The sequence below is a fragment of the Pseudopipra pipra genome, chromosome Z (genome assembly GCF_036250125.1).
Source record: "Pseudopipra pipra isolate bDixPip1 chromosome Z, bDixPip1.hap1, whole genome shotgun sequence".
In the NCBI taxonomy this organism is placed as follows: domain Eukaryota; kingdom Metazoa; phylum Chordata; class Aves; order Passeriformes; family Pipridae; genus Pseudopipra; species Pseudopipra pipra.
The window spans coordinates 59,020,715-59,045,902 of NC_087581.1; the positions used below are offsets into that span (position 1 = coordinate 59,020,715).

General features: G+C 37.7%; 1 protein-coding gene and 1 long non-coding RNA gene across 5 annotated transcripts in view; one reads left to right on the plus strand and one right to left on the minus strand.

Annotated features, from left to right (window-relative positions):
• Window positions 1–25,188, minus strand: part of ZNF608 (zinc finger protein 608) — an 86,156-nt gene that overhangs the window by 10,985 nt on the left and 49,983 nt on the right. For all 4 annotated transcript variants that reach the window (XM_064642778.1, XM_064642779.1, XM_064642777.1 and 1 more), the window contains exon 4: window positions 285–372. In XM_064642778.1, coding sequence (XP_064498848.1) covers window positions 285–372 — 88 coding nt within the window. The remainder of the gene's footprint in view (window positions 1–284; window positions 373–25,188) is intronic.
• LOC135407602 (uncharacterized) lies at window positions 313–16,699 on the plus strand. Its single transcript, XR_010426946.1, has 3 exons — window positions 313–423; window positions 586–651; window positions 16,552–16,699. It is a non-coding gene; the product is annotated as an uncharacterized LOC135407602 (long non-coding RNA).

A 25,188-nucleotide genomic window follows, 5' to 3' on the forward strand; every position in this document is an offset into this window, starting at 1 on the left:
CTAATTAGAACAATGGAGTGAAAAATTTTCAAAACTTACATAAATGCATTTCTAAAGTAATTGCCATCTGACTGAGTCCCCTGTATTTCCTCTTCCTTCTCAAAAATACAAAAGAAAAGTAAAAAAGAATTTCCACCCCACATTTTAATCCGGAACTACTCTTTTCACTGGTGCATGTTTTCAATTATAACCAGTTGTGTTTTATTAATCTCTGTACAGTCTCTTGGCCGAGACTGGGGGTTAAAATACAACAGAGAAAAAACAGAATCACAATGTTTGCCTACCTAGGAGGGGCCCAGTCATGCTTTGTGCAGTCCAGCAGTGTTCCCACGTAAGTCTTGTTCCTCCATGTAACATTTACCACTAGGACACCTGCCAGTGGGAGCAAAAGAAAGTATTATCACAGTTAGAACAATAATTGGGGTAGGCTTTTTGTTTTCCTTTTTTTTGGTGTTTTTTGGGGGTTTTTTGTTTGTTTGTTTGGGGTTTTTTTTTGTTTGGTTCTCCTTCCTCACAAAGTGAGACCTTTACTCTCATTTGCTTTCAAACGCTGTGGTATATACTCTTCCTCTTTTCTGGTTTCAGTGACCTCAAGTTAAAACCCACAGGAAAAACAGCAAACAAAAAGAACAAGAGCATGTGCACACACATGTAAGTGTGTAAGAGAGCGTGCCTGTGTGACTGTGTGTGTAATCAAGATAGAGCTGACAGAAGGAAATGGGTTTTGCCATGTCCTGCTGTAAAACAGCAACACTCACCTCTTAATTCTGCTATTATTGCACAAAATTGCTTTCACTTGGCAGCCTGCCAGCATAAACTAAGCACCAGATACAGTGTTTAAATCAGTAGGTGACTGAGAAGAATCTGCTTTGCTTTGAACAATATGATAATGATGCTTCTATTTATTTGAAATTGCACATATCCAAACACACAAACACACACACACATATGCACTGCATGTTTTGTTCAGCAGATACAGTTGAAAACATGTATTATTTGCCTTGCTTTTTCTTCTGTGGAAAGCAAGGGACTAGACATGAAACTTCAAACATATAGTAAAGCTAAGAGTAATTGCAATATATATACATAGGAAGAGGGATCCTTTAAAACCATACTGTAATTTAATTGCTTTTCCAGTTTTGATGTTCATTAAATGCAAATTTGTTTGCTCATCTAAAGCAGAATTCTAATTTTGGTTTATTTGTATTATCCCTATAAAATGTGTGAATGGTAAGGATATTATAAGTAACAAGCAAATAAATGTGGGGGATGTCATTCAAATGTTTTCAGGTTGTCCTCAAACGCTTCTTCACATAATTTATCATCATGTTTATGGACTAGCCAGCACAATGACCCCTTTAATTCATTAACTGCCACAGATAAATACAAGATAATATTATTGAACCAGACATCTCTTCTCATTAGAACGCACACTGAAATAAAAAATATATTTTACCTAACAAAGAAAGGCACAATACAAAATGCTTCCAATTTATGAAAGGTATGAAGACACCAGCTCGCAGCTGCCAGCCTTGTGACTTGTTTTTCCTCTACACTTCCCTTATTCTATCTGCAGTGTTTCTGTAACAGATATGATGATGACATTGTGCCAGAATGTTTCCAGCCTGTCTTTTTGCTTTGTCTTACCAGCACAATTTCTAATTTTGCACTAAAACCATCCCTCTCTGCTGCACCGAGGTGAAGTTAACACACAACCAGCCGCTTATTTCCTTGGGGGTCTTTTAGCAGCAGGGAAGTAATTTTAAGTGTTGTTAGCAGAGGTACCAGGGAAGAAGGGATTTCCTTGAAAAGTCTCTGTAACAGATTTGAAATTTATCCCCCATACGGTTTTTTGTTGCGATTAAGATTACATGACTGGACTTTTCTCTGCTGGGGCGACCTGGTCTGAAGCAAGAAAGATAAAGAGCGCTTCCAGCCAGGGTCAGAGCCAGAACTTGAATACCTGGCTCAAAGAAGGATCATGGTGGAGTCATCATCCCTGGAGGTGTTTAAGAAAAGACTGGACATGGCACTTGGTACCCTGATCTAGTTGGCATGGTGGTGTTCGGTTATGGTGGTGTTTGGTCCCAGGCTGGACTCGATGACCTCAGAGGTCTTTCCCAACCAAACTGATCCCGAGATTCTGTTATCAGGGTTTAAACACCATGCTGTATTTTTATGACCCATGACAACTAGGCGGCCTGCAGAGACTCCCAGGGTGCTTTAGCCTCACCCCTTCCATAGGTGTGGAGGCAACCTAGGGTGCTGGGGGGTTGGGAGGAGGAGAACACCCCAGTACATCCACAGAGGAAATACCTGTTGGTGGAAATGGCATTTCTTGCAATGAGCAGCTCCAAGCTATGGTCCCACCTGCCACTCACACACTAGAGAGGGGAGATTAAAAAGGTGTTTCTCTAGTAACCTCGATAACCTCCTTCCACTGTGACAACTTGTCATCTGTGACTCCATAAGGCTCCAAGAGAAAATCACAGGTATTTTTCACTGTTAAATTCTACTATGTCATGCAGCCCATTTCCCTGCAGCAGCACCGTTGCTCCCTCCTGCCCACATACCAGTGTTTGTCCAGTCTCCTAAATGGACAAAGCAAGGAGGGCTTTCTGACATCCCACAGCATATCACTGGAAAATTATCCGTGCCATTTATTTTTCCTCAGATAGTTCACCTTTATCCTTTTGTTACTTTTGGGGAGGGGTTGAGTTGGGGGATTTTTTGGGTGTGGGATTTTTTTTAATAAAGGTTTATTTTGACTGAAGCATCTATCTTCCCTGATATTTGTAGTCTTGTTGATCTCTGTGCACTTTATTCATTTATTACTTTATATACCAGACCTAGGGATAGTCATTTACCTATTGATAGAAAAGAGGACAAAGTAGAAGGCATAGAATAGGGATAATAATAAAAGCCTCTGAAATCAATACATATTTCAGTAATTCTTAGCAGACATTCAAATGACCTTCCAGTGTAAGAAAGTCAGTATTACAAAAGCAAACTCAAGTTCCTTGTTTAAAGTTAGTTACATTTAGCATCTCATTAAGTTTGTTAGTCTTAGAAAAGGTCCCATGTAAGTCAGAGAGAATATTAATGTCTATGCTGTGTTAGAGTGGCAAGAAATAAATTTCCTTTCCCTTTTGGACAGCACATTGCTCAGCCATAAGTAAGGTTCCACAGAAGTGGCAGCGAAGGTAGCTTATTTACTCTTCTAAGATTATCATAGAAATGGGTTAAGAGAATACAAGTAACATGGGAGGTAAGACTGATCTAACAAAACATGCAACTGGTTGAGGCTTATTGGACCAAAGTACTGGAAGATGATAACTGAGGTGGTAATGTAGTCCTGAAGAGAAAGGATTATTCTTGCTGCACCAAGTCAGGGTGTGCTATTTGTCCTGGCACAGAGTTCAAGCTCCAAACAAGAACCTCTGCTGAGACTGCTCTGTCTCAGAGACAGTACAAGAATAGTACTAGAGCAGTCTTCACCTCATCTCCAAGTATTGCCTCTGAGTACACTGCACAAGCAGTCACAGATGCACTAACCCTTCTCTAAGTTGTTACTTAGAGCTTCTCTCTTTGTGCATGTGTGTCCTGGGGCATAGCTGCCCACACATCTCCTCCATCTTGTGAAGTAACATATCACACACAGGATCAAACCTCACTGGGGCTGTGTCAAGTCATAAGGCCCTGTAATGAGACTTCCTCTTATATTACACTCTACATTAGACTACACATCATGTAACAATAATTTATTTAGCATTGCCTGAACAAGAGAGAAAATTCAAAGAGTCTGGGGAACCCAGAAGTTTCATATTGTCTGAATACAGATATGTATTTTCCCCTTAAAAAAGCCCCAAAGGCTAAACTTTTTAAAATACCTATTACTGAAGGATGGGGGGAAAAAAAATCATATGCTTCTAATGCAGTGTACCTGAGGGCACACTTTAAGATTCCGGTTCAGGAGGAAACCTAGATAAATACCTAATCCTGTTCTTGTGAAGTTGGATGAAGCAACAGTGAATATATTTAGACTACATGCAAATGCTTCTTTGACCAAGTAAAGGTGTCAACTCAAAGAGATTGGCCAATTACCACAGGACAGTTCACAAGAGTCAGATGCAATAAACTTATCTCCCCAAATGAGGGTGTAAACTTCATGGTTAATTTGGTTTATCATTTCACTTTCAAAGTATGTATCTATTCACAGTTACAGTATATCTGAAATTAGCAATATCTTCTACAGTATTTATTATCATATGTCCTGAATTAAAGTAATCAAGAGTAAGAAAATTAAAAGTTCTAAAGTTACTACCTATGCTACTTTTTATCCTTAAGGAGTAGACACAGTAAGCAGTATTCACTGCTTATATGTGGGGTATATATGCTTATATATTCATTTTATATGAGCGGTAAGACAAGAAAATGGTGTCATGTTCACCTACTGTACCTTTTTTGCCAAAATCCATTTTTAGCCAAGGCAGGATCATACCCAAGAGCATTAATGTATGACAATGGCACACACAGTATGTTACCTGGTGCCCACCATAGTCAGTAGAAGCCCCTCCTTTATATCAGAGGTAATCTCATTAGCCTATGAGGAGCAAGAAAAGGTTCTGTATTTTGCTGTTTTCTTTCACAGTGCATGTACTATTATAAACAACACATGCCTAGAGGAGCACAAAACCATTTTACATAAGCAATTCTGATAGATAAAATGTACAAAACAACTGTGACAATGTGTATGGATTTTATAATGGTATGAAAGGTTACATGTCACAAAAGCGAACTGTAATAAAATAATTTCAGAAACCCACAGAAGGAAGTACTTTTTATGAGTTCTGTGGATGTGATATACCTGTTCTCCTTCCTGTTCGCTCTTCCTCCTTCTCAGCAACTGCATAACACGGGTCAGACCTAATATTTGCTATTTAATATTAACTGTATTCATAGAGTGAAATATGCCATCACAAATTGGAAATGAACTAACTAAGCCTTTGACATAAAGACATCACAATCTCAAGGCATCTTCAGTACCCAAGCAAGGGTACCATTCATGTTGACCACTTTGGCACTGCACTTCTAGCATCCACCTTAGGCTTATAAGGATCTACTCTTGCAGGTGTTCCATCATCTAAAGAACAAAAAAGACTGAAGTATCTAGTCTAAAACAGATTTTAATCTCTTTGCATTCTTGATTTTGTTTTCTGCAATGAACATAAGCCACTAATTTTTAGGCTTTGTATTCAAGACTTTGAAAATGAGATCATGTGGTCAGGAATCAAATTATCACATTACTATCTTAAATGCAGGCCCCAGTTTTTAAAAATCCTGGCTTTAGAAAAGAAACTTGTTCAAATTCCAATATAAGTAGACATTACTCAATTAATCTGACTGGAAAGCCTGACAATGTTCATAGCATAGGCTGCTTTTTTGTTTTGTTATTTTATTTTCAGATCAAAGCAAAAGCTGCAAAATCCTATTTTAGTTCAAGTTGACTGTTTTCCCAGAGAACTCAGAAGACCAGTTATCTGCATGGGTGAATGGGTACGCTTTCAATTTTGTAAAAGAAGTTGTTCTCTCTGCTCTTAGCAGAGAATCTGGCTAAAAGTATCTGCAAAATTCTAGAAAAAGCAGATCTGCACAAAATCTTTCTGAATACTTCTGTAACTGATTTGTTGAAGAATATTTGAATGATCTTTCAAAACTAGAAATCATTTGTCTGCTTTTCAGTCATCAAAAGTCATGTGTGTTTAAAAAGTCATGTATATTTAAAAAGCCACATAAGTCACTTACGTTTAAACGTAAGTGGAGTCCTATGTGCTCAGAATTCCAAAATTAACCATTCTGCATACTGTCTTTACTATTCTGAGTATCATTTAAAACAACTTTTGCTCATGCCAGAGAAGATCTCCAAAGTATACTATGCTTTGAAGTATTTTTTTGTAAGATTACTTCTTTAAAAGTTAATATGATACATTCTTGTAGTAAAAATCTCTGTGGCATAATATTTCTTTAAGGTTGAGATGCAATTCTCAGTATTGAGATGATTACACCACTTGATGATTACAGCAAAATCAACTCCTTGCGTCTTTGTGATTAGTGAATCCACAAATTTGTTTGCAAGTTAAAGTCCATTTACCTTTTGTCCCAATTTTGCCAAGTACAAATAATACAGGCATGCCTTGGATAGCCAAACCATGACATAACTGTCATTAATGAGTGCACCACCACCGTGCATTAAACATGTTTTATTCTACATCTGGCACTTCAATTTTCTTAGTCCTACATTTGAGACCACTTTCTAGCAATAACTAAAGTATATGAAGTGCAAAAAAGCTGCAAGATGAAAATCTACAATCTTAGGATTATCTCAAGCTTTTTCATTGCCATTGGTTTAGTAAGGGCATAATAACTCATTTACCTCACAGCCATCATATCCACCACATCATCATCAATCCCAGATCCGCATATACACCTGCAATTCATCCAGGCATAAAAAACACAGAACAATGTTTATATAAGATTTGCGGTGCAAATGGCTTATTTCTCACTGATTACTTCCAACAAGAAAGAACTCTAAAAATAATAGTAAACATTTTACGTATCAAACCAAGTCTTTTACACTGAATGCTGATCTGGTAGACATACAATTTATTTACTACTTTAATCACACTCTCGGTCTAGCATGGCATAAGAACTTTGCTACAGCTACAGCAGGTGCACGTGTAACAGGCATCAACATCAGCAAGCCTGAGAATGTAATGATTGTCAGGTGGCCTGGAAATGCAAGACTAGTGGGGATTTTTTGTTTGTTTTGTTTATAGGGTTTAGGGGGGCCCTTTTTTTTTTTTTTTTAAGAGCCCTACTGCTGTGGTGAATGTTTGAAAAGTCACTCTAACCACATCCTGTAATCAAACCATCTGGAGCACAGATCTGCAATTAGTCATCCTGAGCACTGGACTTTATCTGAATAAATACTGTACAGCAACGAAGATGAGAAGATTGGATAGCATTAAGGAAAAGAGGCATAATCAAATACTGCTGGTACAGTCATAAACCTTTGAGGCGCTTAGCTGTGGTGTTAATTTTGTATTTTATGAAAGCATAGCAAGCTTAAAGGTTACTGGGCTGAGAGGCTAAAACCTGCTATTTTAGTTAACCTTGCCCTGCTAACATTGTTGCCCTGGTGGTTAAAGCTGGGCTTTAAACTACAGCAGCTTCTGCAACAGCATAACAAAGTAGGTTCATATCTGTATGATTTCCAGTTAAGTTCTGAGTAACAATAACCTAAATTTCATGGATACACTTTCTTTTCTCCATCATTATGAAGTCATTGGTAAAATATATTGAAAGTAGCAGCCACTGCCCTAGTTTGAAAGTAAGCTGTTATATCTTTAATAATATACAAACACAGCATATGTTCCCTGCATTTGCATTACATACTCCCATTAACATTTAAAAAAGCAGCAGGACTTATACAGTGAGGATTACCTCTTGAAACCATGGAGTTGGACCATCAAGGAGTCAACAACTTTTTCATTCCACCTGATAATAACTGTAACAGATTTTCTTAATCTAGAAATTTACCCCAATGCAGATAGAAGAATAAACACTGAAATAACTGAAGAAATCCTGTTTCCCTGTGAGCCCATGTGCTTAAAACACAAAAGAACACAAGCCACTTTTATCACTGTCATGTCTCCTGCAGCCTTTGTTCTGAAGCCTGATGGGCTGTATTGATTTGGGAAAATCATTGAACTTCTTGGAAAACTAGACTCTAGCTTATTCACCACCATCTATTTCTTTCTCATGAAGACAGCTGGTCAATATTCAGTTGAATGGTCAGCTAAAAGAAGCTCTGGTTTCATTTCTTTTTCTTGCCTTCCTAGCAACATTACCCTTTTCCAGCTTTAGTATAAAAACCCCCCACCATGTTAGAAAGACATACTGCTGAGGGTAAGCTGAAATGGTAGTTACTCTGGACTAAGCTAGGACTGAAATGCTGGAAAACGGTTGGCTCTGGAAAACAAGACAGCATCTAATCAAAGAGCTCATGTCCCTTACTAGTTACAATAACAACGACACTATAATTTTTTTTTCAGTGTACATTTCTCCTAAAGACAGCCTGCTTAACAAATAACCAATGCCCAAGATCTAAATGCAAATGAAGAGCTGAAAGAAATATTAATAGTCCTAATCAAATAAAAGACTAAATTTCACACTCATTAAAAGACCAATAAAAGACTCAATGAAAACAGAGTAATGCCCCAGAAAGTACATCAGATTGGTTCCCAAATGGCTTGTTGATTAATCCACAACTAAATAGCTCTACTAAAATATGAGCTACTTAGAGTGGTGATTTCGAAAACTATGAAGCCACAGCGACTCACACAATTTTCTCCTGCCAGATTTATATCAAACTGACCAGATTTTGGCAGAACTAGAAAAACTTTTGGATAAATGGCTCTTACACCTCTTGAATGACAGACCATGTTTGCAGTGTTTACAGGAAAATGTGCAATTATTATTATCATAAACTAACCATAGGTTTCTGACATCTGGAGTACAACTAAAGATTTTATTTTTGGGCAAACTATACCTTTTCTTTGGCCAGAGTAACTGAACCACTTTTCTGTTTTACTGCAACTTGAGAATGAAACTGCTGTCTTACTTTATTTCAGCTGATACTAAAAATGCAAGTTGAAAATCATTTAACATCTGTGTGTTCTGAAGAAAATCAAATCTGCTTCAGAAATAAAGTATTTTGTTTCTAGCAGATTTTTTTCTCCTTTAGTTCAGTAATTGTAACTGTGATTCACATTGCCTGTCACTGAAAAGTGTCACATAGTCTCAAACTTAGAAAAAGGAAATGCTGTTCTGTAGTCCCCTGAATTTTCCACTCGCTTCTCAAGGAGTGTTATTTCAGCTCCTACATTGCTGGCCTGTTGAACACATGGACACTCTTCCGACTTCTTGTAGAGCAAAAGAAGAAGAAGCCTCACGATCCACTGCCTTTTCTTTTAATTTAGGACCATATGTCACTTGAGATAAGCAATAGAACATAGGGCTTTTCAGCTAATCTGTCACACTTGCTTCCTGCACTTTATATTAATTACAGGATCTCTTCAGCTTCTTACTTCTCTCCCAAACTTTTTCTCCTTTAAAAGAAAGTAAATAACAAAGCAAAACAAGCCTGGAGTGTGGGAAAAAGCACTATTATTTTAATATGAGAAGTAAGACCAAAAAAAGGGAAAACCAAAACAATTTTTCTCACCCCGACAAGCATTCATGAATTCCTTTTAAGAATTATCTGCCTCATTTCTATTCTTCATCTCAGACACCAGACCACAGAAATACTGTTTTCATCAGCAGACTGTTGAGAAACAGCTGCAGAAATAGGGAAGCTGGTATAAATTTATGTATGTGTGTGTATACATTAAAAAAAAAGGCAAACCAAAACCCTAAAACCTCTTAAGGAGCCCATACATTTTTGTTTTTATTCCTAACGTAAGTATTAGGACTTCTCAACAGAAGTTTGTGTCCCCCCTCTGAACTCTGCTACTCTAGGAACAATTTACTTGATGAGTAAAACTCAAGCAAATAACAGATGACTAAATGCATCTATAAACCTTTAGATGTCTTTGGTGATTAGTTTCTCAGTGTTCTACATCATGATAAAGAGCTGCCAGGTGCAAACACTGGTACAAACAGTAGAATAGCTAATGAAACATAAAGGAATGAAAGTCAGAAGAGAGAAAATTTGTGGAAAAGAAACAGTGTGAATAAAAAAACAATTCCCATCCCAAACTATGAAAATGCTTCCAAATCTGTAGACTGCAGATACCAGAATTTCAATTGAGTCAGGCAGACAATTCTGCTCAACCTCAAAGAGCTGCTGCTGATCCATGTACCTCATTGGGATTGAGACGCAGAGCCCCTTATAAATTATGATGCTTTATTTAAAGTCAAAGCATTTATTTGCTTTCGTGCCAGCTTTGGATCCTTTTCATCTCTAGCTACCAGGCCCAAGAGAGAACACACTCCTGTAGCTCTGCTGGCAGCCAGCTGTGGCCTCAGTAAATCATAAAGCCTCCTAACAAGCCATTCTTTACAAAGGGTAACTGCAGTTACTAGACATGATAACTTCTCTATTATTCCACTCACTGTAATTTAAAATAGCAATTTAAAGCGGTGGCTGAAAACACTGAAATCTACTGAACTGCATTTTACATCTCTCTCTCTGCATTAAGCTTCACTTATTTCATGAAAACTTCAGCCATGGAAAAGGATAGGTAAACAACCAAAACAAAGGGGAGGGAAATAAAAACATTTGGGATTTCTTTTGCAGAACTCCCTAGGACTTTCTTATTACGGCTAACAGGAGACAAGTATTTCTTCTTTTTTTCAGTTTGTGGGACTTGCAGTGACACATCTTTTATGTTTGTAGATATAAGCTCTATTAAAATCTTAATACAATAATATGCCACCATGAAACTTCACAGCAAAATACATAAAGATAAATGGTGTACAGTCAAGAATTGGGTGTATATAAGAGGTCTGTGAAAACTGCAACTGTAAATGAGGAATTCTGCTTCTTCTACCTCTTTCCCACCCACGCATCAAACAGGAATCAATTTAGCATGGTAAGGCCTATCATTCCACTTTTTCCTCTGTCTAGGAAAAGCAGATCGAGAACCTTACACATCTGAGACTCTCCTTCCTACACAATTGTTTCAGTTTAGGATTTGGTGTAACCTCATTTTAGGATCTTCTGTTGCTATAATTAACAGATTAAAACCAAAGCTATGCTTGAAACTCCACCTCCTAAGTTTGAAAACCACAAAACATATTATACATTGCCAAAGCTAAATGCTACATAATTTTTACAGCTCTTGTCCTACAAACTGGTTATTTCAGTTTGAAAAATAATAGGCAGTGCTGTCTCTCCTATTATAAAACTCCTGTATTTTCATGGCGGAAAAGATGCCCCAAGCAGTTATGAGTATTTCAGTTACACATTTAAGATACCAGTTCAGTTTTGTAGATAAGCCTAATGAACTGTGACTAATAGTGTTCTCCCTGAGCAAAAGAAAGGTAAAAGGGCTTTTGTTAGCATCTACTGAAGCAAAGTAGTCATTCTGCCAGGACAGAACAAAAGTGAGCTACTTATCAACTAACCTACTTCCATAGGTGTCAAAGTTCTGCAGAAAAGTTCACCGTGATTTTCCTCCTGTTGTTTTAAATTACCTCCCAAGCGGATAAACTAGTAAAACATCTAGTTAACCAGTGGGCTTATTCCAGCTGTTCATCTATACTCATGCAATGCAAAGGCAAGCTCCCAGAAAAACAATTTCCCACTAGTGACCAGTACAGTTTCTGTGAGGCTTCCCTTTTTCACCAGCAACTGGTTGAACAATTTTCCTGTTAAGTGTCCCTTGTGCATGCTGTCCCATTTTCCCCACTTATTAATAACAGTCTGGCTAGTTTACCCAGATTTGCTGTGATCTATGACTCTACTACAGCTTCTCTTGGCTTTTTCATGCACTAGAGCTGGTCAGCCTTTGACCCTCATAAGTTTGGAAACAAAACTATTTAGACAATGAACACAGCCCAGTGTTGCATAAAATGTAAGCAAAAACTAGGATTCTAGGAATCAGTTAAAAATCTCTACATTTATTTTGGCAATGTAACATCCCTCAAAGGATTATCATAGGCATGCCCACCCTCATCAAAACTAGAACCAACATGATGACAGAAAACAATATTTCAACACTGGGAGACTATTTTCCCATGCCACTAAAAGAAAAAAAAAAATAAGACTGGACTTTCAGACATGACTTAATTATTTCCTTGGTCAGACAAACAGTTTCAAAATAAAGCTTGTTTTACTCCAGAATCTACACACAAATTTCTGTATAAATTATTGACTGCACTTTGGCCTCATCTGAAATGTTGGCCTCAGAGGCTGATAAGCTCTGACCCCAGGTGACACATCCAGCCCTCTCACAAGAGGCAGGAACATTATTGCTTTGCACTGAGGACTGCAACCCAAGAGCCAATCAATCAAGCTCCCTGACAGCTTTTACAGCCTCCTCACATTAAGCCTAAATCAAACTCCATGGCTCCTATTGTTCACATTATTCTTTTTTTCCTGTGCTCTGATGAAGTTAGAGCAAGTCCAAGGCTTCAATGAAAAAGAAAGGCTATTATGAGCAGCTCGAAGTTTATTGACTCTGAGTCTTACAACAATGGCTCAAAAGCCTTTTTCCTGAAAGTAACACATTCCTAATTGCTAATAATCATCAGTAACAAAGATCAGTCCTTAAAACTCAGACGTGTGTGAAAAAAGGTATATCACTGAAACAGCTAGACTAATCATTACTACATACTAAGAAAGATTTCCAAAGATAATTTTATGCACAACAAGAAGGATAACCTTTCAGTCAAACAGAACTGTCATATAAATGTTGTCATGTACTGTAACATAGCTTGTGTATTAGAAAATCAGTGACCATAACAGATTTGATTAAAAATATCCCTCGTGGAATCGTGGTATGCTAACTGTGAGCAAATGGATATGTTCTTCTTTAGTCACTCTATATTATTTCAAAATCAATATCATATTGTGCTTAAAATGGAAAAACATTTTAAGAACTAATCATGACATCATTATTTTTTCCTAGTGTTCTTCTGCAGTCTGAAGATCTGGGACTCCTGCATGTCTGACATGGAAGAATATTGACTTGTCTTTAAAAACATTCACCTTTCATTATTACTAATAAGTTTAAGCAACTGTGTAACATTTCAGTTGCATGCATAAATCTTACTAACATCAACAGGTTGCTGTCACCACATACACAGAAAACCACTTTTGTGTAAGAATTTCAATACTGTGTAACATGACTAGATTTTACAGTTGGCAAGTCTTCCTTGCCTTTTTTCCCTATTTATCAAAGTTAAAACTGAAACAAAATAAAATAAAGGCTGCTTTTTATGGACTTGTTTTGATAGGAATAGAACTTTTAACCAAACAGCAGAAAACAACTGCAGTAACAAGAGATTAGTTTTCCTTGATATTGAAAAGAGAGAAGGAAGAGAGTGGGTTTGATTTTTGTGGGGTTTGTTTGTTTGTTTTTCTTTTAATTAACTGAGCTTTTAGGAAAGGATAATCTTATTTTAAATTACAGAGAAGAAATTGACAGACATAAGTGAAGATTTATTTACTTTCTTAAACCCGCGTATCAGTACTAAGACAGTGAGAGATATTTTCAATTAAGCTGTTTTATCCACATATTTTTGGTGCTCTGACTTCACAAGGGCACTGAAACCAGTGGTATAAGATTCAGAGAGCTTTCTGGGAAGGTGCTGGCTGAAAGAACAGCCGTTTCCTTCTGCTAAATCCTCTGACACAGCAGCTTGCCTTTTCAGCTGTCATTCAGTCCAATGTGGCTTTTCATACAAAACCAGAGGAGATCAAGTGCAGACTAAAAGCTTGTTTCAAATGAAGGATTCCCTTCCCTCCCAGGCTTTCAGATGAAAGCATATTTATGCCCAGAAGAATGAGAAGAACTCATAATTCATAGTCCGTCAAATAGCTTGTTTCCAGATTGTGCTGAAGACAAAGTTTCATTTATTTTGGTGGACACCTGAACAAACAGAGCAGTAAGCACTGGTGGTGCTCAAATAGCATAATAAAAATTAAAAATACAGCAGGCCTTTCAATTTATTTATGTAGTTGCTGTGGATCAAACAGTCACTGTATTAGTCATTTAAGTTTTCATCCTTATGGATATTCTCTTCTTCTCTTTCTTTAAAACAGTCCCAACATTAAAGTTCTTGTCCCTACAGGGACATGGCTGAGAAAAACTGTCTAAGTAGTAGGAAAAGGTAAGCACTGCAGCACCCATGACTGTATATCCATGACTTGTAGTGTGCAAGGATTCCTGTTTACAGTGCTGTCAATTAGCTCTCACTCACAGGCACTGCATTCAGCTTTAGCATTTTTTTTTAAGGCAAATAAATGTAATGCTATTCTTGTCAACTTCTAAAGCTGAAAAGTAATGCTGCTATATTTAACCTAAATGATGTTTTTCATGGATGCTCTGTAGGATGAATGATATCTAATTTAGAAAAATGACAGTGATTTTGCTGAGCTTTCCAAAATCAACACCCATTTTAGCTGAACAAAACAAAAGGCTGCTGAAGCGCATTTATCTCTCTGATGATGTATATTCACTAAGTACAGCCCATAACCCACCTACTCTCAGCAGCTTTAGACAGCTAGCCTTACCCACAGCTCCTTGCAATTTAATGAACAGTCATATCCAACAAATCTTTTACCAATAGCTTGATGGTACTTATTGCTTTGGACTCCAGGCCCAAAAGACAAATCTGTCACTGCTTAAATAAATTTTACAGATGTAATAGATAAAGGCAATAAAGAAAACATGGCTTTTATAAAACAAAAATTGACAGAGCAGAAATCTGTTCCTCTAGACTATGCGCAGGCGCGCTGGGCTTCTGTGTGCTGAAGCAAAATAGACAATGAAGGTTAGGAAGCATGAAATGACAGCCTTCTTTGCTTTTCAGGGAACGTAAATTTTATTCACAGAACGTAAATCTCAAAGTCATGGTTTTCAATCTGCATGCATGAACACACAAGATTGATTTTAAGGAAATTTGGAAGTATTTAACTCATTGCTCAGAGATACAAATCCCATCTTGTACAATCATTATTGTATAGAGAAAAAAAAAATCAGTGACGTTTCGACGGCTTTGCCTGTAAGTTTTCATTTTTCAGATAGTCACAGATCATTAAGCTTCCATTTCAAATATGGACATGTCTGTATTGAAGTACCCAGATAAAGCTGTATAAGTTCCTTATGTATTAGGGTATCTTAAAACTCTTAATGAATAATATAGCTTAAATGAAAGACATTCCTGAATATGTTTGCCACAATGTAAGATGTCCATGCTTATACATTCCTCCCTAAATGAGCAGGAACACGTCGTTCAAATGCTTCAGTAAACATGGCAGCAGACCTAATGTGGATGCTGTGCTGAAAAGATTTTGGAAACACATATAAATACTTCTTGACTTTGGCACATCCATTGCAGCTCACAGTGGGTTTCTGATAATTTGATACCTCTTTCATGATACTTCATTGCTTATCATAAAGCCAATCAGATAGAAAAACTGCTGTTGTTACATTAAAAATCCCAAACCACAGATTCTTAAGCATGGTGTGTCAAGTTACTACACTATAGTATTAAAAATATCTCTGAAGTGCAGCCTTTTCTAACAGAAAACAGATCTACTCTTGAACGCAGATGAACCTCCCCTGTGTCAATAAACACAAACTGACTCCATTTAAAACACAGAGGAAACTGGTTAATTTCTATATCAATAAAATTTATGAAGCAGTAAAAACTTTGTAGTACAAGCTGCATGGTTTGTTTCACTTCCTTGTCACATGAATTAATGAGGAAAATTCTTCCCTTCATTCTGTTATGCAGATTGGTGCTGGGGAGAACACAGTACGCTGACCAGAAGCCCCGAGAGCCTAATTCTGATCTCCACTCCTCACCCACTACTTCTGTATAAAATTTGGCAAGGAATATTTTAATTTCCCATCTTTGTGATGACAGTGCTTGTGAACTCAGATCACCACTACACTGTGAATTGTGCTTAGTAACACAGTGTAACTTTTGGCAGGGCAAAAGGAAAGGAATGTCACATCTGAACCAGGTTAACTCCCCAGATCATACTAGTATTACCCTTCATCCTCTATTTATGATAATGAAAATGTCAACAAATTTGAATTTTTGCAACTCTTGGCTAGAAATAAGAGGGAGAGAGAGGAAAGTGAACTGGATGTCCAAAAATATATGCCTGTAACAGCAGGAGCAGAGAAGACTGATGAAGACTTTATGCATAGTATTTAGTCAGATTAAATACAATTCTTCACTGCATGTTTTATTGTCATTTATGTTCTCTCTGACCATACAAAGAAAGCTGCTTCTGACAGGCTGCAAAAGCAAGGCTTCTGGGAGTGTTTTGTTCTTTTTCTTCAAATCCTCTAATGCATTAATTTTCTGATCTCTCTCCTAATATAAAACTACAGCTCACTCCTTACATGATCATCTTTGTCAGAACAACTTCCACTCAGACAGCAGCTAATCCACTACAGCTAATGGCTTCTGTCAGGATGGAAGCAAGGGAAATGATGCCATCATTTACTAAATGGAATAATCTGCATACCTTAAATAGACCTCCCCTTTCATGAAATGTCAGTATGATGTATCTAACCCTTATAAAATCCAGCTACCTCAGTCCTGATCTGTGAATGTAGTTTCAAAAATACATTTAGATAATGTATTTTTCCTTATATCCCTGGAGACTGTGGGGGTTCACTGAGGTGGATATACACCCTTCCCTAGGCTGCATGGACACACTGCTCCCTTGCTCTCCACACTATTTGTATAGTTGTTAGGATCTTTTAACTCATCTATCTGCCTTATAGAGTCTTTGTGTTTCAGGACACAGGGTCATCTGAAGATGAAGAGATGGGCAATCACCAACTCTATGAAGCTTAACAAGGGAAGTGTCGGATTCTGCACTTGGGACAGGGAAGCCCTGGTTGTGTGTACAGAACTGAGGAAAAGGACCTGGGGGTCCTGGTTAATGGCAAGTTGAATATGAAGCAGCAGTGCCCTGGCAGCCAGGAGGGCCAACTGCATCCTGGGGGGCATCAGGCAAAGCATCACCAGCTGGTTGAGGGAAGAGATTGTCCCGCTCTGCTCTGCGCTGGGGCAGCCTCATCCCGAGTCCTGTGTGCAGTTTTAGGCATCACAGTATAAAAAAAGACATATTAGAAAGTTTCCAAGGGAAGGCCACAAGGATGGTGAAGGGTCTGGAGGGAAAGCCATACAAGGAGTGACTGAGGTCACTTGGTCTGTTCAGCCTGGAGAAGAGGAGGCTGAGGGGAGACCTCATTGCAGTCTACAACTTCCTCAGGAGGAAAAGCGGAGGGACAGGTACTGATCTCTTCACTCTCGTGACCAGTGACAGGACTTCAGGAAATTGCATGAAGCTGAGTCAGAGGAGGCTTAGGTTGGGTATCAGGAAAAGGTTTTTCATCTAGAGGGTGGCTGAGCACTAGAACAGACTCCCCAGGGAAGTGGTTACAGCATCAAGCTTAAGGTCAAGAAGCATTTGGACAATGATCTCAGGCACATGGTGTAATTCTTGGGGAGTCCTGTGCAGGGCCAGGAGTTGGAATTTGATGATCCTCATGGGTCCTTTCCAACTCAGTGTACTGTATGATTATATGACCATCTGAAACCACAAAATTAATCAGCAAAAACAGCACTGTTTTTGCTGCCTTGTACTTTTTCTGCAATATTCATCAGCAGATTAAGGCCACTTAGAGGGAAGGATGGAGTAGAATCTCTCACATTCAGGACATTTCATCAGGAAAAGAAGGCAGCACTGAGAGAGAAAGTTTGGCAGTGGGAAAAAGGTCAGACTTCCATATGTCTCCACCCATGGGTTCCTGTTGATGGATTGCATCTCTGAGCAGTAGACAACCAAATGCAGTAACAACAGATGCCACGACAAGAAGTTTGTAACACTTTGGGAAGGTGTGAAAGGAATGACAGTTGGCTGCCTATCTCAAATCTTTGGCAGAAACCTCTCTCCTCACCCAGAAGGCAGCCAAGGCTGTGGCACCTTTTCCTCACAGCTTTGCTGTGTTCAGAGGTTCTGCCAATGATCTTTGAGTATTTCAGTTACCTAGATTACAAAGGCAGGGTTTCTTTCTCATGGACCCTCCCTCTGTAACAGAAACAGAAAAGAGCACTAGAGATCAAGGTAAGAACATACATTTGTTTTAACTATTAAGGGACACAAGAACATGGGGTCTTTCTGCCTCTTGGGAACTGAGCAAAAGTAGGACTGGTGTCCATTGGTAAGGGGATGTTTTCTCCTAGAAGACCTTTACTGTTCTGGTTGAAGACCTTCTGCAAATGTAATTTTGAGAAAGAAAATTATCTATGAAAACACCATAGAAGGAAGAGACTCGTCTTTGAAACAAGGAACATCAGTGGAGATTTGAGGACTGCAGATTTAATAAGAGGAACTGATATATTCTTAACAAAGATCTGAAACCATCCAAAATAGCTACCAGACTACTCAAAAAAAAAAAAAAAAAAAAAAAAAAAAAAAAAAAAAGAAGAAGAAGAAGAAAGAAAAGTAAACTAGGTTTTTCATCATTGTCCATGGAAAACACTTGTAAAGGCTATGTATTTTTCCCTTCACTATACTACAGACATAGCAGATCCAGTCAGCATTACTTACAAGAAGCCTTATTTTTCTTTGCACAGACCCATGCACAATGCACAACCAGAAACATCCTTTTTTTAGGAGGAAACCTTCTGGGATAGACAGATGAAAAGGCTGCCTGATGAATTGAGTCAGAAGCCAAGGAAGAAGGCTGGAGGATACAGAAGAGCTACACCTAAACAAACCCACGTCAGGTTTTTGTGATCTCTTTCTACCTGTCAGTATTGGTAGGCTAGTAGAAAGCTGCTACCTTTACCCTTCATTTGAAGTTTTAAAAACAGTAGGATTCTATGGCGAAAATTCCTTGTTGCCCAACAGATGCATTCTAACTTTCCTTAAGTTTTGCAAGCTTATACTACTTTTAGCTTCTGTCCTCTGAAAAGGCCCTTTTTTCCTTTTCTTGATAAAACTGTTTCATGAATGAGAACTATTTCTGAGAACATCAAAATCTCCATTTGGTCAATCAGAAATGCAAACTTGACCAAAGAGATCATAAAGACTGTTAATATTTTGTTTACACTGATAGGATCCTGATTATTTCTCATGAAATAATTTGTATTTTCTAAACACGAATTTTACAACCATTCCTTTCAAAAAGTTTCATGGGTTTTTTCCTGATTTTTTTTTTTTTAATTATCTTTAATCATCTAAAGACTAGTGCAAAGACTTGACTCAGTATATCAAATGAAAAATGACAAAAGGCAAATCTGGTAAACTTGAAAAACTGGCAAGTGGAAGCCAAGTAAATGCACATGATTTTTTCAGTAGCTAGACTTTAAGGTAGCTCAGAAATAATTCCATGCAAAATTGCCACTAAGTTTATTTCAAGTACTTTTGAATTTCCCAAATCAACTGCCAGGGTTTTAGATAAATTAAGACCTAGTTTTGTCTCTGTTATGTCTGTCATCAGGGGTTAAGTATATCCACTTCTAGTATATTTGAGAATTGCTGAAAATGAGGCCACACACATCCATGGATAGCAGGCTGTAGGAGACTCTGCAGAAGACTATCAGAAACATTCAGAGAGTTGAAAGATAATTTATTCTCTCCAAAGGATTTCCTACCTACATATTTATCAGTCCCATGACACTCAAGGATAATGCTTCCAAAAAGATCTAAGCCAATTTTGGTCTCTGTTTTTAAAAGCAAAGACATTGTAAAAAGAACCATCTAAATTTATCTGGATTTCAGATATTCTCAATGATAGCCACTGCAGACATAAAGGATGAAACTGTGTTTAGATGAAACTGCTTTAAACTTACTTTTCTGATTCTACATCTCATGTCCTGCCTAGAGAATGTAGCAGGCACAATCAAAAGTTGTGTGTTCTTGGTTAAAGATCTCTTTTCTTCAAGGTCTTCTCAATGGGAAACTAGTAAACTATCTATCTTCAATACTATCAGAAAAGCATGGACTTTTCTCTTGTTGTCCATGAGAAAATATCCTCTTTTTCTTCAAGATTGTAGACAGAGAGAAATGTAATGTATTTCTACCAGTTGTTCACTACCAAGAAGATTCACAGTTAGATAACCAAATGGATAACAACTGCTCTTTGACAAAAGTATATAGCAGACCAACTGAGAAATTCATATGAGATATTTAGACCTCATAAAACTTCAGGAGTGCAAGGGAAAACTGCAGAAAGAATCCAAACGAATGATGAATCAAAGAGGACATTATTGGTAAAGCTCACTATTACTCTTTCTCTGTCACAGGGAAGTCAGCTATAGGGAAAACAACATAGAACTAGAAAAACCTTAAATACTATTACCAGTAGATGATACGAAAGAATGAGCAAAGTGGAAAGACTAAGAGTGAGATTTTGCCTCTTTAGGGCTGTCTGCCAACTGCCTTAGAGATTGCATAAATAAAATAGACCTGACCATATCTCTGAAACCTGGAAGAGTTGTCTTTTTTCTTCTCTCCAAGCAAAACTCAGCATACAACCAATACCCCTCAAAGAAATAAACAAACAAAAATGCTAATAAATATTTACTGCTGGAAAAATATGTCATTGAAAATAGTCTGATAAACTGAAGGAGAAGAGTCATACATCCTTGTTACTTTCCAAATGGAAACCAAATGGCTGTCCTCTCAGAAGGAAGATTAGTGTTATTTATGTGCCTCACTCCGACTCGATAGTATTCTTGGATCTCAATGTGCTGTGCTATGTTTGTAACACTGTCTTCCCTCATTGCTCATAAGATAGCTTTAAAAGATTATGTTACAGAAAAGCAAAGGTTACTGGAGAAGCATTCTTCAAAATTATAATGAGATATTTACGAGCTAGGTATCACTATGAAAAATTAAAGCTTAAGCCAAGCATAGGGGTAACAGTCCAGCAAAGTGTACCTGCACTCTCTCCTTCTTCTTCCTTCAGCTGTATTGATTCAACAGTTGGTCTCTTCATTACTAGGTTGTCTATAAGAGAGTTGTTCTCTGTTCCATATTTGGTTCCCAGAAGCCCTTGATTAATAGCTGTCTGCTATAATTTATATATAGCCCTGGTTTAAGCAGCAGAATTTCCTTTTTGTGGTCATTTTAAAATATTTCACTAATTGTCTTCAACTAATTTTAAATCTAAAAAAAAGAAAGAAGGTGACACACCATGTTCTAATTGCTTAAGAAATCCCCATGTGAGAAGTAAACAAACAAACAAACAAACAACAACAAAAACCAAAACAAACAAAAAACAAACAAACAACCCCCCCCAAACCAAACAAAAACCAATCAACTAAGCAAAAATGAAACCAAACCCAGAATAAATTATGAACTATCCTGATCTCAGAACTGGACTACAGAGCTAAGAGGACTTAGCTAAGAAGATCAGTCCACCCCTCCCACTTCTGAAGCAGTATCACTATTTATCCTAAAAAATGTTTATATAAGTTTTCTACTAATGGAAGACTGCACAAGCTGCTAGACTCACAGCCTCATTATCCTTGCTGTTAGACATGCTTTTCTAATGTCTCACTTTAATCTCTCCTGCCACAATTTAAGATCATTATTTCCTGTCCTTTCTGCCATGGTCAAAAAAGAACAGACCTACCAATGATAAACAAGATCTCAGCTGACTTAATACCCTCCCCAATCAACTAAAAAAAAAAAAAAAACAGGACAACAACAAAACCAACTAAACAACAATTAAAACCCAGACATGAAAAAGACCTAAAAAACCTAAATCAGTACTGTGATATATTTTCTAAGCTATGCTGTGAGGTTGTTTTTTAACCTTTTGCAGTCAAGATTTGGGTTTAAATAGAGTTGAGGGCAAAATGGAAACTTATTAAATCCTGTGATTAGGAACATAATGCTATTTACTAGCCTATTTCCACCAAAGTTGTATTTCCTGCATAAATGCATTGTGGCTGACCCAGCCTTTCTATCATAAACACCTTATACTACAGCAGCAGTTAAGTATGACGTATTTTCCAAAAAATATTTAAAGGAATAGGTGTGGAGGGTAGGGCTTTTTTTAAGGACCAACTAGGAAAGACTGTTTTGCACTGCTTATAATAGAAACCTCTTGTGAGGTCTTCTAAAACAACAATTCAGCAAAAAGCGAATGCTGAAGCCACTGAGTCAGCCCCTATAAGCCCTTTTTTTAAAAAGGCAGCTTTCAATGAAGCCAATTTAAATGTGTCTCATCCCCCTTCCCCAGTTATTTTATTCTTATATAGAAACTCTCCCTCACCACCTTTTCTCTTTGGAAATTTGGTAACCATAGTTTCTGTGTCCTGCTGAGACTTGCTATGTAGAGCTGTATTCTACCTGCTATTTAGCTGCTGATAGCAGTGTTTCTGTTGCAATTTATGAGAAACGTCAGTTGAAGGCAGAAAGTATTGTACACACTATATTTTCCCAGCTGGATACCTTCGTGAATAGAAAGCAAAACCATGAATACACATGCACCATACATTTGGGGGAGGGTAGGAAAGAGACTGCAGGGGAAAAACGGCTGCAGGTTAGATGTGATGCTGGGTGGTCTAAAGCCGATAGAAAATAAACTTGTCAATAGGAAGATACATCTAACATTATTAGAAAACACCAGAGGTTCTTAATGCAGCCCTTAGTGCTATACCACCAACACAAAGACCTCTCTGTAGACTCCGCAGATGCCTCTTTCCTTTACGCATATAAATTGTATTGTTGCATTTTGAAAACTGTCACGTTCAACTATTTGTTTCTCTGAAGCAGGTCTGCAGGTTCTTGTTAAATGTTTAGCATAAAGACATTTTAATCCTGAATACAGTTTAGCCACTTAAACAGTAATTATACCTGAGGGTGTTTTGGGGTCACCCTCAAGTAAAATATAAACCAAGTCATCAAGCACAGGAAATACAGTTATGGCTCATCATGCTCTTCAGTAGCAGTTCTTCGTAGGCTGACAACAGTGATATCAGATAGCAAATACATTTGTCGGGGAAAGTATTTTAGTCTTTCCTGGATGACAAGGATAGCAGTTTTCATGTTTCTTAATCACACAGACAGCTGAAGGAATAGACTGAACAACAGAGGAACTGAAGTCCAATTCAATAAAGAGCGAGTACGAAGTAAAGCAAAATGTTGGTTCTGTCTCCCAAACACATGACGAGACCATTACTTTTTCTACACCAGAAAGTACTGAAGATTACAGTAGAAGGTGTACACCAAAGATTACTTGTCTTGAAGCACTGCCTCCCTGGAGATCAGTTTTGTGGCCATGACCTTCTCTCCAGAGAGTACCATATTAAATCAGAATTTTGCAGGCAAATAGTTCAACAAACCCCATAATTTATGTCTACTTCACAATTCACACCATACAGAAACATTCACCTGTCAGTAAGGAACTACTCTAGATGCAAAAGTCACCAGTAAAAAAGCGACAGATTATTACAGCAGCAAAATCATTCATTCTGGAACACATGTTGCTGAATTAGCTTATATCCGTTCCCAAAAATTATCAGCTCTTGTCTCTAGTAACTAGCTTCCAAATTTGCAATTAATCTTTGTCATTCCCCAAATCACCTCCTCCGTTAGAAGCACAGAACTGAAAATAATGAAAATCCCAAGTCTACTAAAGTTAAAATGCTCACAAGTCAAACGGAGGATAGATCCAATTACCATTTAAATAACAACATGAAACTCTTTGAAGGAAAGGCCTTTTGATCTCAAAGATCCAAATGCTGAGCAGTAAGAATCTGAGTTCTTTAAATTTCCAGGGAAAAAGCTACAAAAAAAGAACTATGACCCAGGCTGTCAGTCATGTACTTAAAACCCTAGCATTTTTTACTGTTAAATGTAGCTCTCTCGGTGTGTAATTAGTGGCTATGTCATCATCAATACCACAGTTAATAAATGCTTAAGTAACTCTTTTCTTGCTGGTCATTCTGGTGTGGAGATGCAGGGAGTGGTACGAAGTGATGGGAGACAGACCAAAGGTGAAACATGGGTTGTATTTTTCTTCTTTCCCTCTGTGGAATGTTAAATTTAGGATTTCCAAGCTTTGATCAACTCACAGTTATCAAAGGTTTGAAAATCTGAATGTCTTATTAATTTCAAAGACAAAATAGTGTAAGTCAAATGGCATTAAAAATCTCATTTGGGTAGAATTACAAGCCCTGTGCCTTTTCAGTGGCAAAGGCAAACAACAACTCTATACTGTACTGCAGTTCAAATTTCTGTCATTTTTTAATCCTTTCTCTAGAGAATTGTGAAGGAATGATGCTTTGAAAAGTGCTTTAGCCTTTGACAGTCTATGGAGTTTGCTGATGTCACACTTCCTAATTGACACAACACATAGTCTGCATGGCACACTGCTACAACATTTGTTTCAAAAGTGCACATTTCGCAGGAAACCAGTGATTAATTTCCCAAAGACTTGCAGGCATACATTTCCAAAAAGGGAAAAATAAAACTGTTACATATCCATACAACTCAAAATTTACAGAATCGTGGCAGCCAGCCAGCAAAACTACTCCAGGTCTGCTTTCCCATCTGCTTGGCCTGTTAGCTGAAAGAAAATAATATCAAATTGCTCCTTCTGTAACAAATTCTTAGAATTATCTAAAAAAAACAGCTTCCATGACACAATTTTTATAATACAAAATGTCTTAAAACAATCAGTAAACATTGCTAGCACTGTGCAATGTAGACACAATAGCTTAGAAAGCAGTATTGAGTCAAGAACAGCTCCCTCCTCCCCAGCACTAAAAAGACGCTGTGCCAGGCCACTGTTGCTGATCACACAAGAGACATCCTCATTCTTTTAGCAAACGGTGCCCTCCAGCAGATCAACTTGGCCAAATCTTGGTATAGTGAATGTTACACCTTCCTGTACATCAGCCCCAGCCCTTTGCTTGAGGCTATGGACCTTGGAGCAGGGAAAGGAGCAATGTGTGTCAGATCCTTGGTCACAACATTAATGTAAATGAAACTAGACCTGGCTTATGAGGTTTGTGAACTTCCTGGCACTGGGGAGAACACACAATCCTTGCTGTTGCCTCTGCTAAATGGAAGGTAACTTACACAGATCAACTGGCTGAGCAGTTGAGGTCAACAATGCCTTCAGCTATTTGGCTGGTGGAGCCCTGACAAGTGATTTTCGGTTTATGGCAATGTACCATGTCAAAATCATTACTTTTTCCTCTTAATCTATAAATTAAAAATGTGTCGTAAAGACGTGCACAGCTTTTTTCTGTCTACATTGCAATGATATACAGTAATTAATATACTACAGGTTTCTACTTCGCAGATTAAAAAATAATTTTGCTGGGAGCACTTTCAACAGCTGCCCATAAATCAACCACTCTCAAGAGTTCAACTCAAGAGTTATTGTGTCTATTGTGCATCTT